Source organism: Chrysochloris asiatica, unplaced genomic scaffold (assembly GCF_000296735.1).
Source record: "Chrysochloris asiatica unplaced genomic scaffold, ChrAsi1.0 scaffold00004, whole genome shotgun sequence".
Taxonomy (NCBI): Eukaryota; Metazoa; Chordata; class Mammalia; order Afrosoricida; family Chrysochloridae; genus Chrysochloris; species Chrysochloris asiatica.
In genome coordinates, this window is record NW_006408522.1 from 12302997 (window position 1) to 12317038 (window position 14042).

The following is a 14042-nucleotide window of genomic DNA, read 5'->3' on the forward strand; positions in this document are numbered from 1 at the left end:
GGTTTCCAAGGCTGAAGTCTTTATGGAAGCTAGTGAATTATTATGGCTGCCTACAGTTAGCAGCTGAGCGCTTTAACCACTTTGCCAGTAGGGCTCTCTTGTTGATTATTGCCATTGGACTGGATCCTAACTCAGTGACCTAACAGAAGTGCTCCATGGGGTTTCCAAGGCTGCATGTCTTTATGGAAGCAGACTGTCTCATTTTTCTACCCCAGAGCAGCTGGTGGGTTGGAACTGCCCACCTTTTGGTTAGTAGCCGAGTGCTTTAGCTACACACACAGGGTACAGGCATGAGTTCATGTTTCCTTATTCACTGCCTCTGGGGAAAATCTGTCTTAATCAAGAGTTGACCCAAGAATCCTAAAAGGTAAGCTAGGTAAATGTGAATCACTGTATCAGTTTCCTATGTCCCTATTCTGAAATTTGTAAGAAGTAGCTAACAAGATAAATACAAATAGCAGAAAGACAGTTTGGTCTAAATATCAAAGTTTATTGAAATAAAATATAATCTATAATAAAAAATACTAAGGATGTTATCACTGGTTACAGTTTTAAGTATATTAACAAAAATCCAACATTTTATGTCAACAATGACACTATCCTCGTGGTACAACAACAAATAGGAAATTAAATGTTGAATAATACTGAAAAATTCTGTAAGAAGTATTTTATGCTTTCCCAACTATGTTCCATGTGCCTCATTAGGAATCACCTTACAAATTAAGTAGTTTTAGCATAACTAGTCTTAAAACAATACGTTTCTTCTGTAGAACTTAAGTTCTACCCTAGCAGGTGGATGCTTTTAGGTGTCTTTATTTTTAAAATGTAATTCAGTGTTCTTTCCTATTAACCTCTAGGGTTGCTATTATTCTTTAACTGGAATTAAAGCTGGCCACAAAGAAAAACATATCCATTCTTTTCAGCATTAGGAAGGGTATTAAGATAGCAAAGGAAAGAGGAGGAAAAACAGGCACCCATACACACTCTATATATTTAAACTCTTTGAGAACTCTATCTCAATTGTTCTGCCAATGTTGAACTGGCACACAGAGGCTTACATCATCACAACTTCTAGACCAGAGTAATCCCGATGGTTACATGGAAGAAGAGAACTTGTTCCTTTTCTTCCTATGTTTCAAGATCACTTTCTCTGCAGTCAGACGAATCCAGTGGTTCTGCACAATATAAGAAAATATTCACATGCACTGGCTTTAGGAAAGGATTTTCAGGGAACCTTTGAAGATTCACAAAGATGCATATCCCCTTTGCTGACTGCTGTGTAGCAAACATACATCTGTCTTCTGTTATATTGTCCTACTTGTGATGACTTGTTTTGTTGAAACAGACAGCCTTTTAACAAAAACCACTGGAGATTTTTCAAAGCTTCATCTTAAATCTGTAAAGCTACGGTATTCTCCGCACCCTGAAAAACCTGGTAATGCCACACCACCAAAATGTGAAAGGACACACACAGACTGCGATCAAACGGAGACACAGGACAGATCTTCACAGATTTAGTACCAAGTCAAGTATTAAACACATTCCATTAGTTAGAACTGCTTTGTAGGGTATTTCAGTTACAACACCCATTTGAATAGGTCACTCATTCGGGAAATTAAATGGGCATTTTATTTCTATGCAAAACTGTAAAATAGAACTACTGGAACCAAAGGAACCAGCTCACCTTCAAAAGAATTTTGCTTTGGGTATCCCCTAATCTGTAAGAGGCACCCCTACCTCTCAAAGCAGACTCTATCAATAAAGATGGGTATAAAGTTTTTAAAATTAGTGGTGACAAATCACTGAGTGGTTTGAAGAATTCTTAGATTAATATCACACAAAGTAGAGGCTCATTGTAGAAAGATAATACATCGTGTTGTTCTTTAAGTAAAATGTGATTAAAAGCTAGGTTTTATATTTGTGCCATGGTATTACAACACCTTACCTGGGATAGTATGGTAGCATGCCCTGAAAAAGACCTCTGGGAGGCAGACAAGTGTAAATTTCCTTGGCAGGACAATAGAACGAGGAAGAGCTTGAGGCAATAGTTGAATGAAAACTTTTACCCTGTTTTTCGAGTTTAATTTAATTGAGATCATAAAAGTGAAATTTTGAAACTAGAACACTTCATGTAAAAAAATATATATGTGTATCACAATTTATTAAACTCTAATTCTTAATAGCAGAAATATCATGATTAAGAGAGGTGTACGAATTAAAATTTGGATAGATTTTCAAAATAAATTAAACTTATCAGAGTCCAGTAATTTGTTCTTTAGGCTCCATTATACCAATTTTGTTTTGTTTAGGAAACCTCAGACTTGTAAATGTAGTTTGTCTTAAAGTCTCACCTGAGAAGAATAACCTCAATTCTTCACAATGTTTTCCTAACAGTTCTCCAAGTGTTGGGCATGAGTAACAGGACACTAAATTATCAGAGCATTTCAGAACTGATTCCAATGAGTTCCTTGATCAGTTTCAGTTATTTTTCTATAGGAAATTTAATGACACATTATCAAATAACATCTGACACCACAAAACACAAATAATTTAGCCCTAAAAGTGACAATATTTGAGAGATCTAAATAAATTCTAACCATGCAAAAAGTTATCACCTGATACGTACTTTATTCTGTGGAAGAAAAGGCAAGAGGACCTCAGTATTTAGCTCTCTGAAAGATACTGGGGGGAAAAAAAAATTAAGTGCTTTTTATCCTAGTGTGGCGCTGTGGGCTAATGCACTGGACTGCAAAATCAGTCTGAACCACAAGGTTGGCGGTTCAAGCTCACCAGCCACTCCTTGGAAACCCTATACAGGGTCACTATGGGTCAGAACCAACTCAATGGCACTTAACAACAACAACAACATGCCCCAAGAACCCTGGATTTTGACAGTAGAGTCTACAGAACACAGAAGCAATTTAAAAATACATTTTGGAAAGAAATTATGTCATACTCAGAAGATAATTCTATAAATTTTGACAGTATTAAATACAATTCAAGGGTGTCATTGGAAAAAAATGTACACACTCAAGAACAAAGGATGTATAATAGTTGTGATTATTAAGTCATACTTTGTGCTTATACTATGCCCTTTATTCAGGAGGGGAAAGCACTTAAAAAAACACCACCACCCTTTATGTACTTAAGGAGTAAACTATCGAGGCATAAAATGTTAGCCTAAAGTAAGACAGTAAGTAAAAGTCAGGCTTTTAGAAAAGAAATGATTTAGAATTCTACATATTCACTTCCTTAAAATATAAACCATAGTCTATCTTAATGCCGCCATTTTTATTTTATTAAACATTAATATGTTTTTAATTATAGTTCAAGTTGTTGGTCTAACTATTGTATAATAGGTAAAGCCCATAAAGCTTTCATTATGTTTTAAAATAACTGAGACATTGGATAGAAAAGTAAAGAAAAATGTGATCTATTTACTGTCCTTTTATAAATGAGATTGTTTGAAGACAGTTCTGGAAATTTTTGCCTTGACCTTTCTCTACCAGTCTTACAAATAGCTGCTTCATATGTCAATAACACAGGAACCACAATTTTCTCCTTAAAGATTTATTTGGCTTCTAGTCTTCTTTTAGGATCTTCTGTTTCTTAATGAACTGAATTTATTATGATTCATTGAAAAAATATTAAGAAAGTTCTGTGGAAGCAAAAAAAAAAAAAAATCAATGTTGAGTTCAGTTAACTATTCTCTGATACTATATTGCTCATTTAAGCTAAGATTAGGAAGTATGAGAAATGACTATAAACATAATACATGTCTAAGTAGGCAAATACTAAGAAAAATGTGTGGCAATGAAAACAAGATATAATTCAAATCCAATTTTAAGCTTAAATCTATGGCTCTTTCAACCATTTCGAAGTGGACACCTTGAAACATGGAAGACTAACTTTACCTAAACACACGGGACTGGCATATAAGGGAGCTTCAAAAATTTTGTGGAAAAATGGAATTAAAAGATAGTGGAATTTTCCCATGAACTTTTTGAAGCCCCCTCGTATTAATGCAGTTAATGAAAATTTCATCATCTCAAACTGCTAATATGTGTGTCTGTACACATATATGGTTGTGTGTGTATTCTTAAAATGGAGATTCTTAATGTTGAGGGAAAGTTCCCAAATCCCTTTGAGCATCTAATGGAAGCTATGAAACTTACTTCTTACACACACACACACATACACACACACGTACTAACCTACTGTAAATCACAGCTTTGTCAATGTAACGGAATTAGATGTGAAGAGAATGTTCACATGACTAATGAAACCTCTCATTGACCTTAAGGAGTAATAATAAGAAAGTACAGCAACTGCATCCACGCATCCATCTGCCTCTTTCGCCAGCTCTAATGGTGATTGGCTTGATGGAAACGTGCCTCTAATCTAACCTATGAACATTAAAAACAAAATGTTTAATTTCTAACTTCTGCTACCAATGCACATGGATAATTTTCAAGTATTACAAAATACTGTGAAGGAAAGACTTTAATATACCACCATCAAAGTCCATGATATCCAAACCAGCAATGAAATGTCTGAATACATAATTGGTTATCTTGAACAGAACATAAGAAGATAAAGACACAGTAATTCTAAATTCATTATAACCTTCAAGGATGGGAAACCAGTATCTCTGAAAAGTTTGTCTGTTTTAATAGGATTAAACAGTTGATTGTTTTCCCACAACGAAGTGAACACTTTAAAATTACTACCCTTGGTATATCAAACTGAATCCCAGGAATGTAAGAAAGTCTGACTTGGAAATAACATGTAGAAAAAGACTGAATTAACAAATACATTTTTCACTTTTTCCTATATAAGTATCCACTGAAATCTATTTGATGGCAGCAGTGCTGGCTTTAAGTGAGGTTTCTGTTTTTTTCCTTCCAGAGGGAATGCAGAATGGCAGTCTTATCTTTGGAACAAATTAAACAGATAATAACTAATAACAAAAGAATAACTTCTACACATAGATTTTTCAAGGGCAATAAATAGGTAAGAGTATAATTATGGAAAAATATGCCTCAAATATGCCTTTAAATTTTTCTGTTTATTATTGGTTTTTCCTTATTAAAATATATAGCACTTTCAGTACTATCTGTTCTAGGAAAAACAAACCCTGAGGTTTGAATTTCCTCCTTCAACCATTAGCATGATATCAAGAGTAAACTTGGATTCAGGTCAATCTGTTTGAGGCAACAGAGAATTCTGTAGTAGTGCATCTGATTATTTTACCCATGTACAGATATTCTGGGTTGTTATCAAGAGATACATCAAATATTTTGTATTAAAGATTTATACCTAAAAGCAGTTCTCTGATGATTTACCATGCTAGCGTAGTAAATGTGAAGGAATAACAGATTGTGTAACATTAACAGACATATAACATAGGACATGAAAGATACGAATATATATAGCTTTACCCTGGATTTTTCCCTTAGAATAATTCCTTCCATAAATAAGACTTTACTTTTAATTTACACTCTCATCCTCTAACTGGACGTGAATCATGGAGAAAGTTCTGTATATAGCTTCAAAAATCTAGACCACAGTTTTTGGTAGTCTATTGTCACCTCAGACCACATAGTGGATGCTCAGGTCAGGTTAAGATGCTCTTAAATAAGCACACTGACCACAGTTTAGAATGCAAATGCAAATCACACTACTTGCAGCAGAAGTCTTTTAAAAAATGACTAACATAAAATTTTAAATACAAAGTATATTGAAAGGACTACTAAGGATTGTTTTTCAAACTATATCTAGAAATACAGGAAAATATGTATTATCCTTATAATAAAGTTCAATAAATACTCTTTCTGAATCTTATAAAGCCTACAAGATGTTATAGATTTATTTGGTTCACATAAGTTAAAAAAATCTGATTGCTTTGACTTAAATTCATTCAAATTCTGATCTACTCTCAAATAGAATTTTATTAATTCCTTTTCACTAAACTCAGAAAGTTTTTCAGTCTAACTTCCTTTCAGAAGTGTGCTTTTTAAAAATGATTTTAATAAGTATATTTAATTTTCTAGCAAATAAACATGATTTAAATGTTAAGGTTCAAGGTAATTCTAAAAAACGGCAGATTCTGAAATATTTCCTTTCCTACATCCCCATATTTACAAGGCCTAGCATCCACTGTGGTTTCCTCCCTACATTCACTCACTACAGTGCCAGAAAAAGTAACTGTGGTCCAGCTACCTATATTACAGACTTCAAAATTCCTCAAAATTCACAACACTACACAGCTGTTAAAATTTGATTCTGATAAGATATGAGAATTAGTGTTGTGTAACTTTTTGCTACTGGAAAAGAAATACAAGTCTTATTTTTATATCTAAATTAAACCCAAATTTCATTATCAATTCTCAAAAGATAAAACCTAAAATGTACATTCCTAATGAAAGGCAAAGCTGCTCAAGGGCTGCACTAGTCCAATATACAAAGAAGGGTTATTTATTCCTGTTATTTTTTTGTCTAATTTTTTGCTTTTTAAATCCCTATATTAAACCCCTGGTTTCTCATGGATTAGATCATAATTTAACATTGTAAAAATTAAAATTCAGGAACTACTGTGCTAATATTTAGATATCAGGAAGGAATCACAAAATCAATTACCTCCATTCATTTTTAGAACAGAAAGTAAAATAGCTTACTAACTGATAATGAGTTATGAATGTCACTATGACACAACATTTGCTGTGATTTGCTTATTTGGCTATAAGTACAGTATTTTTCATGAATGACAACACACAGCATTTCCAACTTGTAACATGAAATTCCAGCTTATAAAGAGTGTACTTCATGACTTGGAAAAGTCTGATTGTAACTAAGTAACAACCTTTTCCCAGAAAAACCTAAACAAAATCCATTGGGAAATCAGGCACAGACGGTATTTATCGGATTTTCTTCCTTTCTTCTTGTGGTTCTGTTTCTCAAGACATACAGGTGGTTCCAGTAGAATCCAACACTGGTTACAAAATGACACAGCTATTTTTTTCCTTTTCTTTTTCTTTATCTTTTTCTCGAGGTTCCTTCCGTTTACGGTCACCATTCCCAGATTGTCTCCCACTTGATGGAGAGGCTTGTGCTGCCTGGCCCTGCTTTAAGAAAAATACACAGGAAGAAATTGCTACAACTATTCTATAGTGCTTAATCATTGTATGCAGAAAGACAAACTGCAAGGGGAAAAGAAATTATTAATGGAAAAAATTTTATTCCATGGCATCTATATCTGGAGTTTCACACAATAACTAAAATACAGGATATTAATACAATAATAAAGCTCAAATCTACGAGATGTTTATGTTGCTGTTTAGAAAATGACACCTTTTGGTAAACTATAATAGTTCTTCAAGACCTTATTAATACTACTATAAACAGCTTCTAAAAGGAGGACCCTGAGGACAGAGAGTATGGAATAAGTGTACTCTGTGAACCAATACAACTTTTAATGAAAAGCTAATCATACCACAGCAGGTTTTAAATTTCAAGCTTAAGGTAGTCAATATTTGAACTAGAAACAGAAATTCTGTACTGATTTTGATGGGATCTTCCTTAATTAAAATTTCATTAGATCTTAAAGGGCATGTTGCTTTCTTATGTACCCAAATCAGAAGGCATGGTTCTAGCTGGCACCCTCGGGTAAACATAAAAGGGAAATATTTATTTTTATTTAATGAAATGAGATAAAATAAAGCACATAGAAGAAACGTAACAGTCACATGAGGGAGCTTTAGAAAGTTCATGGACAAACAGAATGAAAAGTTAACTTTCTGAAGCCCTCTCATATCCTTAGTACTTAAGATGTCATCATTGAACTGGGACAAGTGCAAAGAGGACAGTGTTAGCCTTTATTGAATACTTTGTAATTGTCAGACACTAGATTGAGCATTAACATTATTTGTTCTCCACCACAAATATAAGCATTAGGTATTGGCTTCTATTTTACCTATAGGGAAAGGGAAGTAGAGAACTTTGCCCAAGGATCTGCAACTAGTAAGGGGAGACAGAAGCAAATCTGTATCTGTCTGGCTCCAAAGTCTGCATTCTCTCCAGCAGAACCCCATACTGCACTCTTGTTGATAGAAAGGACTTTGTTGCATTATTAAGGACTTAAAAAATAAAATTTAAATATCTTGTTATCAGAACATAGGGAAAAATAATTTCACTAGAATAATCAAAAACTTAAGGCAATGTCATAAAACCCCTGGGTGCTAAAATGCTAATGTAACTGGAAAGCCAGTGCCTAACTGAAATTCTATACTAGCAGGAACTTCTTTATTGCTAAAATGGTCATTGTATTTAAGAATCTGAATGCTCATTTTACCTGGGCCTGTGTAGAAGTAGAGGCAGCAGCAGCTGCTGCTTGTTCCTGTTCCTGGTAATATTGAGAAGCCCTTCTGTCCTCTTCCTCTTGGAGTTTCTTTGCTAGTTCCAAATCACTGATTCCTTCTGGGATTTGCTCCCAATTTATTTCTTGGCTCTGCTGTTCTTGTTGTAGAGATAATGCCATAAGATAATCCTAAGAAATTAAATCATAACTATCTTAGCAATGAGTGTTACCCAAACAAAATTTAACGAGCCTAAATAAAAAGGTTATATCCTAGAGTTCTGGTGTGGCATTGTGGGGTAATGCACTGGACTGCAAAGTCTGTTTGAACCGCAAAGTCAGGGTTCAAATTCACCAGCTGCTCCTTGGAAACCCTATACCAGGTTGCTATGAGTACAACAACAAAATCTACAAAGCTATAAGCATGGCTTTTACAAACACACCAGTGATTTAAATAATAATGAGTTCATTTCTACTTTCCTTGGGAACTTATAAACTTACTTATTTCAGTGATGCTGACCTTACTCTAAATATTTTTGGAACTCATTTGAAATTCTTTATAGAAGTATTTAAGAATACAAATACCATTCAAGATAGTAAAAAAAACGTTTCCCTTCTGCAAAAGAAACACACAATTCACTGTAGAAAATAAAAGGTGGATAAGAAAGCTAAAATCATTTACCATGATATTACACAGAGATAATCACTGCCTACATTTCTACTATTTCAACTAATCTACTCTTCATATCAAACTCTCTCCCCCTACCCTCTGAAACCATTGCTTTATAACATTTTTCCTTTTGTTTAAAAAAAAAAAAAAAATCAACAGAATTTCTCAAAATTACTAAGCAGTCTTTCAAAACATGCTTTCTAAGGGCCACAACGTAGCCCGGATACAGTCATACCACCAAGTCTTTAGCCACTCTGGTCCTCCTGCTCCCAAAGGTCTCTGGATGGGGCAAATGGTTTGCATTTAACTTGTTGTGGAGCCGTAGGATCAGTACTGGACTGCTAATCACAAAATCGGCAGTTCAAACCCACCAGTCACTCCTTAGAAACCCTATACTGAGTTGCTCTGAGCCAGAACTGACTACTGAACTTAACAATGACAGCAACAACTAATGTAAAGGTTGGTGGTTTGAACCACCCAGCAGCACCATGGAAGAGAAGCCTGGTGATCTGCTTCCATAAAGGTGGCAGCCAATAAAGCCCTAGAAAGCAGCTGGAATCTAGAATGCACTGGATTGCCATGAGTCAGATTCAACTTGATGGCAACAAATTTGTTTTTGTTTTTTCTCTCCTCCCACATACATACCCAGGCTATTTTCAAAAAGAAAGAGTGGTGTGTCTTTGGTCAAAAGTTCTATCATCTAATATCTACTTTATCAGTCAGAGTTAGTGTTGAATGAAATTTGACAACTTTGGGCACCTCGTCTCATCTGTTACCCAAATATGAGAATTTTAACTAACCTCAGAGGATATGGACAAGAAAAGCATTGCCAGTGAAGACCTTGTACTATACAGCCTTACTGAAAACAAGAATTATTCTTCAACTTCTTCTCACCTTTTCAACTGGTTCTTTTCTAAGTCCTATGGTCTCAAATCTACCCCTTCTCCAGACACTCTATCCTAGACTTTATGTCTCATCACCTTATATCTGTACAACAGTGACATTCTATTTCTTTTGTCTTCATTCACTCTGCTCCATATTCAGGACATACAGTGGTTAAAAAATCCTGCACATTTTTCTTAAATAATGTGATGAGTATGTTGACTATCGGGGCTGTTTTCTCAGGAAGGTTAAGTCCTAGAAAGATTAGCATTTGTTTGAATCATGAGTCAAGTATTCTGTGCACTCATAGCAGGCTATCCAAGTTGCCATTATGTTGTTGTTAAGTGCCGTCAAGCCGGTTCTGACTCACAGCAACCCTGTAGAGGGTTTCCAAGGAGAGGCTGGTAAGTTTGAACTGCTGACCTTGTGGTTCAAACGGACCTTACGACCCAGTGCTTTATCCCACAGCGCCACACCATAAAACCTAATAAACAATATTAGTCATTATTATAGTAGATGAAATGTCTACTGTCCCTACTAGATCAACATCTCTTCATCTCTACCATCTCTGCCACTATCACTTTTTGCTTGAACTGCTGGTCTATGTTTCTTGTTGTGCCCTCACCATTCTTTCTCTACATTGCAGTCCTTTAAATGGTAGAGTAAATCATGTTATTTCCATGTCTGACACTTATCATGACTTTGCTACTACAATGGGAAAATACCTCCTTACTAGGACCCTCATAAGTCAATATGATCTGGCCTTTTGCTCCGAACTGTATAATTGATGTACACAAAGAATGACCACTTATCTATACAGACAATATCAGCAAGTGAACAGTAAAAATTACAGAAATTTCACAAGTATATTAATGAATAATACTTTACTTACAATGTTTTGGATAACAGAGTTTACACTGGAAAAGAAGGAGCATTTTAAACAATATGAGGAAGACAAAACATTTACCTGATCGATCTGATCTTGTTGCCCTCTATATACAGTCTCAGGATCTGACGGAGGCCTCAGATGAAATTCTGAATCACAGAAATTTCCATCACCATCTACATTGTGTAGGCTTTCCCAAACAACTTTTTCTTCAGTAAGAAACCCCTGGTCTGTTACTAACAAATACAGCTGACCCTTAACAAAGAATAATAAATGAAAGGGAGCGTTAAACTGATCAAAACTAGTTAATGTAATATGTAAGAATTTTATAAAGGTTTGTTTACAAGTATATTAAGTACTCCTTCTAGTTAGATTTATAAACCATAATAAATAGTAAACCAAGTAGATATCTTATTTGCTAACTAAAGTAAATACACCTGGTTCTGAATATAGTTAGGCTCCTAAAAACTATGTCAGGTAATGAATAGGACACAATCACAATAAATGATGCCACATTGTCTGTTAGTTGTTTTTAATTCAGCCTATATAACTCATCCAATGCATATCAAAATTTCCCTCTACTCCTATAGTACTTTGCATCTATTTATATTCCAGCACTTACTTACGCTGGACTATGATTGCGCTTTCCTGTTTCATTCCCCAAACTATACCTTTAAATCTCTCTCTTTGAACCTAGAATTGTTATTGTTGTGAGGTGCTGTTGAGTTGTTCTGACCCATAGTGACCCTGTATAGGGTTTCTGAGGAGTAGCTGTTGAAGTGCCGACCTTGTAGTCCGATGCATTAACCCACAGCACCACAACAGTACTCTGAACCGAGTATAGGGGGCATCATAAAGTTGGAGTCTAATTTTATTGAATCTCAATCAATAAATTTATATCTACAGTCAAAGTACAACAGAATTTAGCACTGACCTTTAATGTTTCATATGCATTAGTTCTAACCCCAATAATCTATAAATTTTATGTCCTTAGTAAGGATATAAGGTTTGTAGCCATTTTTTTCTCTTTAGATTTGTAGAAGGTATAACTTTCTTTGACTTGCTTAGAGTTCTACCTTGCTAATATAGTGCTTACTGTTACTCTAGAATCATACTGTTCATGCTCTTCTTATTATTCATAACTAATCTTTATAATTGTTGTTTTTAAGTGCCACTGAGTCAGTTCCAATTCATAGTGACCCTGTATAGGGTTTCCAAGGAGCAACTGGTGGGTTTGTACTGCTAACTTTGTAGTTCACAGTCTGGTGCTAATCCTAGGGCACCATACTAGGACTCCAACCTAGTAAGAAATTCCTGTAAAAAGTTTGGGGATGGTACTGGAGAAATAACTGAGTAAACTCTAAAATTTCAAAAACCAAGTAGTTATTCTTTTGAACATTACTCTGTGTCCAGTATTGTGGGACACAACTCCTGTGTCTTACTACTTAGCTGTAGATACTGATGAATTCACATGGCCACTGAAAAAAAGAGTATTGATAAAGAGAAACATTGTAGTACGCAGTGTACTGATCGCACCTTACTCTGGATATTAGATACCAGTTTATGTGATTCTACAGAATCCTACACTTACCACTATCACAGCACTTTACATATTAAACTGCAGTCTGTTTACATACTTCTTTTGATATATTTCAAACCCCTTAAGAAATGGAACAATGTTTTATTCAAGACTTGACATATTTTTAACATCCATTTAGTAGCTGCCTTGTCTTGGGATAATTAAAAAACTAAAAATTCTTTCCAGTAATTTTCTATTATAAAGATCTACCTCTTATGTTTATACTGCCCAAAACACACTTTATATTATAATACTATATGATATCTCTACCACTCGTCAGTCAGTTTGTTGTACTGTGGTGGCTTGTGAGTTGCTGTGATTCTGAAAGCTATGCCACAGGTATTTTAAATACCAACAGGGTCAGCCATGGTGGACAGGTTTCAGATGAGCTTCCAGATGAAGACAGATCAGGAAGGAGTGACGAACTACTTCCGAATACTTAGTCACTGAAAACCTTATGAATAGCAGAGATACAGTGCCGGAAAATGAGCCCCTCAGGTTGGAAGGCACTCAAAATGTGACTGGGGAAGAGCTGCCTCCTCAAAGCAGAGCTGACCGTGATGATGTGAATGGAGTAAAGCCCTTGGGACCTTCATTTGCTGATGGGGCACAACTCAAAATGAAGATAAATAGCTGTAAACATCCATTAATAATGGGAACGTATGAAGTACAAATCCAGGAAAATTGGAAACTGTCAAAAATGAAATGGAATGATAAACATCAATATCTTAGGCATTAGTAAGCTGATATGGACAGGTATTGGCCATTTTGAATCTGACAACCACATGGTTTACTATGTTGGGAATGACAAATTGAAGAGGAATGGTGTTGCGTTCATCATCAAAAAGAACAAATTGACTACAGCAATGGAAAAAGTTGGTGGAAAAGCTCCATATCATCAGCCAAAACAAGGCCAGGGGCAGATTGTGGAACAATCAATTGCTCATATGCAAGTTCGACTGAAGCCGAAGAAAATAAAAACAAGTCCACGAGAGCCAAAATATGACCTTGTGAACCTACGAAAAATAGAAAGTTCTCAAAAATGAAATGGATTGCATAATGATTGATACTGTAGGCATTAGTGAGCTGAAGTGACTAGTATTGGTCATTTTGAATCAGACAATCATAAGAGAAACTATGCAAGCAATGATATATTGAAGAGGAATGGCAATACATTTGTCATCAAAATGAGCATTTTTAAGTTCTATTCTGAAGTACATGCTATGCTATCAGTGACAGAACAATATCTATACCACTATAAGGAAGATCAGTCAGCAGGACTGGTATTCAAATTTAAGTACCAATCACTAATGCCAACGATGAAGAAACTGAGGATTTTTACAACTTCTGCAGTTTGAAACTGAATCAACATGCAATCAAGATGCACTGATAGTTAACTGGTGATTAGAATATGAAAGTTGGAAACAAAAGAGCAGTAGTTTAAAACTATGGCCTAAGCGATAGAAATCATACTGGATATCACATGATAGAATTTTACAAGACCAGTGACCATAGAAAAATTGATGCTTTTGAGTTATGTTGTTGGAGGAGAATACTGAAAGTGCCAAGGGCTGCCAAAAGAACCAATGGATCTGTGTTGGAACAAGTACAGCCAGTGTGCTCCCTGGAGGCCAGGATGGCCAAACTTAGTCTCTCATACTTCAGACATATT

General features: G+C 35.2%; 1 protein-coding gene across 2 annotated transcripts in view; it reads right to left on the reverse strand.

The window, feature by feature from the left end:
• Nucleotides 1-5944: 5944 nt before the first annotated feature.
• FAM63B (family with sequence similarity 63, member B) overlaps nucleotides 5945-14042 on the reverse strand; it is a 97480-nt gene continuing 89382 nt past the window's right edge. Inside the window, exons 7-9 of one of the 2 annotated variants that reach the window (XM_006831602.1) lie at nucleotides 10873-11046; nucleotides 8351-8545; nucleotides 5945-7121 (exon numbers count right to left, since the gene is read on the reverse strand). In XM_006831602.1, the coding sequence (XP_006831665.1) occupies nucleotides 6996-7121; nucleotides 8351-8545; nucleotides 10873-11046 (495 nt within the window). In that variant the 3' untranslated portion in view covers nucleotides 5945-6995. Of the gene's footprint in view, nucleotides 7125-8350; nucleotides 8546-10872; nucleotides 11047-14042 lie in introns of both variants that reach the window. The other variant, XM_006831601.1, reaches the window with a different exon arrangement.